This window comes from Sceloporus undulatus, unplaced genomic scaffold (assembly GCF_019175285.1).
Source record: "Sceloporus undulatus isolate JIND9_A2432 ecotype Alabama unplaced genomic scaffold, SceUnd_v1.1 scaffold_1396, whole genome shotgun sequence".
NCBI lineage: Eukaryota > Metazoa > Chordata > Lepidosauria > Squamata > Phrynosomatidae > Sceloporus > Sceloporus undulatus.
The window spans coordinates 1-5,412 of record NW_024804316.1 but is presented as its reverse complement, the minus strand read 5'-3'; the positions used below and the strand labels follow the sequence as shown (position 1 = coordinate 5,412).

The 5,412-nt window shown below is 43.4% G+C and overlaps 1 protein-coding gene across 1 annotated transcript; it reads right to left on the bottom strand.

Annotated features, from left to right (window-relative positions):
• Window positions 1-541: 541 nt before the first annotated feature.
• LOC121917881 (dual oxidase 2-like) lies at window positions 542-5,395 on the bottom strand (the record flags this gene model as incomplete). Its single annotated transcript, XM_042443996.1, has 6 exons — window positions 542-697; window positions 2,461-2,619; window positions 2,888-3,120; window positions 4,153-4,306; window positions 5,124-5,251; window positions 5,347-5,395. Coding segments are annotated over 6 exons (879 nt in total), but the record flags the coding sequence as incomplete, so codon positions are not given.
• Between the last annotated feature and the right edge of the window lie 17 nt (window positions 5,396-5,412).

Below are 5,412 nucleotides of genomic sequence, written 5' to 3'. Positions count from 1 at the left end.
AATAATAATAATAATATTTAAGACGTACAGTATATTCAACTTTCAAGGAATTACACAGGCATTTTCTACTTCCAATCCTTAAAATATTCATCTAAGGTAGTTCAGCATTATCTTTTTCCTATATTGCAGGTGAGGTGTGGGGGCAGAGACACAGTGCCATGGCCACTTACTGAATTCATGGCAAAGGCAAGATCTGAACCAAGAACATTCTGATGTAGTGCTCATTCTCTTAGCCATGAAAGGTATGTTTGCATTCACTAGAGATTAAAAAAAATGGGTAGAACATTGGTGCTGTGTTTTTTGCAGGGTCTCCTCATAAATAGGACTAACAATGTGCAATTTTTAAATAAAAGCTTAACCTTAGCAGTGAGGCCAGGGATATCTCATACATCGGGTTCCTGTAGCACACCACTCCTTGCTAGAGCCTTGCCCCAACCTGTCCACTGCAAAAGGGAGTAATGGAAGCAGCCTGCCTTGCCTCAAAGCAGCTGTCAGGACCAAGTGTCCTGCAGTCCTGAGTTTTCTGGATGTGGCGACTTACCAGCATAGTGGTACGCAGGTCAAATTTCTCAGCCAGCTGTGTGATATAAATGTGCACAGAGACCAGATCGCATTTATCGTTCTCTTCCACCTCACGGATTATATCAGCCATCCACTCAAACTGGCGCTGTGTCCGGGTCACCCAAATGAAATACACCTGGGGGAAATGAGGAAAATGGGTACAGTTGTTTCTACATACTCTTGAAGCCTTAGCGATATTTTGTGGACTGAGCCTTTCCTTCCCAGCATCTTCCCCTTCCCAGCTGACTCAGGCAAAAGCAATCTGCTGCAGCCTCTCCTAGCTTGTCTGCTCTTCCTCATTAATAGCTTTTGCCGTTTTGATCAGCCTGCTATTGTATGGCCCCACATGTCCTGGTTTTTGTCTATACAATATTGGAGGGTATCAAATTATTTGCAGATTACATTGCTTAATTAAATTAATCCATGGAACTCCACTCAACTCTGACTATGACTTCTTTAATTGGATGACAGCCCTCATAAAGATCGCTCAATTCTACAACAGAGTAGAAAGGAAGACAAGGTCAGCCTCTTTTTCTATCTGGCCCAGAATTGTTCTTTCTAAGAGGAGGAGACCCATTCCACCTCCAGCTGTTTTGGACTTCCATTCCCATCCGCTCCATTCAGCACTGCTAAATGGTAAGGGATTGTGCAAACTGAAATCCCAAACATTTAGACAGCTAAAGATTTCCTGCTACTTTAAATATCAGTTACAAGGTCTCAGGTAAAGATATTTCCCATTACCCGATAATGATCTATTTTTAACTAGAAATGCCAGAGTTCAAACCTGAGACCTTCTTCATGCAAAACAAATGTACTGATTCTCAACTATGTCCCTTGTCCACAGCTCTAGGAGGGAAACACCCAAGGACAGGAGAGCAAATGAGAAAGAGAACACTGGGTTATAAAGATGCTTAGTAGCATAGTTTTAAGATTCCCATGGGAATGTCTCTTGCAAAAGGAAAATTCTGTGCAGAACGGAAGGTGGTGTTACTCATTTCCCATGAATCATCTATCCTGTTCAACTTCTCTGGGAACAAAGTGGTGTTTGTATCACTGGAGACGGACAAATATATCAACTTTAGTTTCTCACTTTTCAAGTGGTACGTTTGTTCAGTTTCACACCTGCATCAGTCTGTGAATGTCTTTTATTAGAACTCAACATGAAAATTCATAAAGCTTTCATGCACATTTCTTCTAATATATGCATTGCTATCACAGCTGAGAAAGTTACTTTTCAAAAGTAATGTCAGGCATCCTCTTAGGCAGTTACAATGTTGTAAACTAGGCTTAACATCTCCTAACTGTTTGGTATTCACATTTATGGTCATGGCACCATTGCCACATCTATGAAATGATCCCTAAACTTGCCTTGAAGTCCAGGCAGCAGTGCCCAGGGATGGAGTTCTGCAGTGCTGGCAAGCAGGATGCTGAAGGTCCAACCTCCTCCTACCAGCAAATGGTGGTGTGATGAAAAGTTGTGATAGGACTACACAGGGGTCTTGCTCCAGCTTTTGAGTTGTTTCTTGCTGGAAGGAGGGGGTTAGGTTCATCTTCCTTCAGTGCCCTGCTTGCCAGCACCCCAGTGCTCTGTTCCTCTGTAGAGCTGCCAGGATTTTAAGGTGGGTTTTGAAGTATAGATTAGGAAACAGAGCATAGCCATGCTTTATGGCTACATGTCTGATGCAGGATTGCTGCCATTATGTTTCTGCTACTTGTTAAAATGTTGACAAGGAGACTGGTCAGTCAGTCAGATTTTATTGCTTTTTTCCAATGGCCTTTGCATAAACAAAACTACAATAGCACTCTACTAACTCATAGGGAGGCATACTTCTAGAACCACTAGTCATTTTAGTGCCTTTTAGCCTTAACACACCCGTGTCCCCATTCTTTTATCCTCACCTTCTTACACAGGATCCTGGAGCCAACTGTAGACTTGAAGACAAGATCTTTGAGGATGGCTGCAAAAGGTGTCACCCCAATGCCTCCTCCTACTAGCACAGAAACCTCAAATTTGTTCCATTCTTGGTGTCCTTCTCCAAACGGTCCATCCAGATATAGCTGCAAAGAGATATGAAAACTTTCTTACTTAGAAGGCAGGGGAAGTTGATTCACACTGAGATGACTTCTGTCCACAATTAAAAGGAGATGTAGGAAGAATGCTTTTTATATTCTGTATTGGTAGTTTTGGGGGGGGGGGTTAAGTGTAGCAGTTGGCAACAGAAAGTGCAGGACTTCTTCAGTGTACTTTAACTATCTACTTGCTTATATTGTTGTTGGTGTTTTTTTAATAATCACCAGGAGAATACCCAAACCAAAAGATTCTCACCTTGGGATATCGGCCAATTTCTGCTATGCTTTCTGGGGAGTAGAGTTCCCGCAAGCGCGTTGTCCAGGGTCCAGCTGCTCGAATGTGAAGGCTCAAGGTATCCTCATGAGGGGCAGAGGTCAAAGTGAAGGGGTGGTACTCAGTAGTCCCCAAGGACAGGCAAGCAATACGAACCCACTGCCCAGACCTGTATTCAAAGTCCTGGGGTCTCTGGAACTGAAGGTAAGTGACTCCTGTGGAATGGAAACAAGGCTTCTTACATGCCTGCCATTAAAGCACAGGCCAGCCATCCTGTCCTCAACAACTAGCCCAGATTAGCCAGTTACATACAGTGAGCCCTCCACATTCACTGGGGTTAGTTAGGGGCACAAGACCCCTGTGAAAGTGGAAAAACTGTAAATAAGAAAACACTATTTAAATCTGAGAGACAACCTCTCTAGGAATCTCTAGGTCAGTGATGGTGAACCTTTTAGAGACTCCCAACTCAATGGCATTGCTGCACTGGGTGTCATCTGGTGCTAGGGTGGGGTGGGGGTGGGCACCTGTTCTTCCTCTGCCCTTCCATCTCCATGTGCCCTCATGTCAGAGAGGGCACACATGCCACAGATTCGCCCCCATGGCTCTGGGTCCTCCAGCACGACTCTATGGTCAACATCTGCCAAAAATAGACCATTCAATCATGCTGGGGGACCTAGAAATGCCTAGAGAAGTGTTTTATCTAGTACTCTCTAGATCCTCCAGTGCAACGCTATGGTTAATTTCCAGTAGAATCTCTCTGGAGGACCTAGGGATTCCTAGAGAGGACATATGAATCAAATATGTAAATAATCCAAACTGTGAAATTAATAAAATCCACAACTAATCAAAGCCACAAATGTGGGGAGTTGGCTGTATATTTATGAGGAAGGAAAGATGTAATTTTAGAAGCTGTTGATGACCAGTAGGATGGTGGTCAATTTTTGAAGCACAAGCCTTTGTCCTGACAGTTCCATTACGGTCCCCGCCAAAGCAGAGTCCCAAATCAAGAGAAGCTGTGTTGGTCCACATCAACAAACTAGTTCTGGAACTTTTCATCTCTAAAGATGCAGGTGTTTCATAAAACCAATGGGTCTCCACAACTGCACATTGAAGACCAAGCCCTACCTCTCAAATACTTAAATTTACAACAAAGAGAGATGATAACAATATATTGTTGCTATAATGCTGATGATGACATATCCTAGGCTCTTTACTGGAAGGAGGATCAGTTGATACCAAGCATGTACCTGATGGGAGGAGTTCAGCCTTCACCACACTGATTTCCACTTTTTTTCTGCTCAGACTGAGGAGTTTGTCTGCTCCATATAGGAGGGCTGGGACAATGAAGTAAATGTGGAAGCGGGGCTGCTGGATCAGAGCATAGCTGCCATGGATGATAACCTAGGGAACACATAATCAAAGTTTACCAAACTTCCAGTCACATTATACTGAGCACAGAACAAAAGAAAATGTCTTCTTTCATGACTGTGTTGAAGGTCTGACCTTTTTTCTGCAGGCATGAAAGCAATGTACATAGGCCTCTCATCCAGACTGGCTTCAGCAAGTGGGCTAAACCACGTACAGTACATCCAGACTAGGAGTGAGCTTTGTGCAACTCTGGGGCCACCTGCAGCCCCCCAGAATATTTTGTGGCCCCAAACATTTCTGGAAATGCTACACAGACTTTTCTCTGCCCCCCTCAAATGAGGATGAATGGAAGCCCCTAGGTGCAACAATTTGTTTTTAAAATCAGTTTCAAACCCCCCCCCCAATAGTGTTCAGTATTACAAAATACCTATTTTTGAGAACCAGAGGAGGATATCCAACCTTTTGGATTGTTTTGATTTTTGAGTAGTCCTTGTGGCTCCTTAGGGTCCTAAACTATAAAAGTGGCCCCCACACCTGCCATAGTTGCTCACTCCTGTCCTAGACTGTAACCGAGATTACCTACATTTTGACTTTCTAACATTTCATGGATCCTTTCCTCCTGTTTCCTTCCACATTTCCTGATTTTAAAAATCCTGACCATAATGCGTTTCCAATTTTATAACCCACCTCCCATGCGCACCCTTTGCAAACAGAGTAAATCAAGAGTCATGCAGAATCATCTGCATTTAATTATTCCACAGATTTGGCAAAAGTCTATCCCAACAATCCTCATGCAGTCTGTCTTGTTCATATTGCTCCAATTATGTCAGCTAAGAGGAATGTGAGTTACCAAGATATAGAGAAGGATGTAGAGATGATGAGTGATCCAGAATCCTTGGAAGCTAATTCGCCTGAAGTGGTGAGTTGCAAAGACATACATGATGGCGAGGATGACTAACAGCAGCACCCCAGTCATACCTGTGAGAGAGAGAGATGGAAGACATGGTGAAGTAGAGGCCCAAGCCACAGGAAGGCTACTGCATCCTTTACACCGTTGTCTCATCTAGACTTACCTGGGACTGTTTCGAAAAACCACCAGTAATATTTGGGTGGAAACTGTGATCTGAAAAGAAAAATAA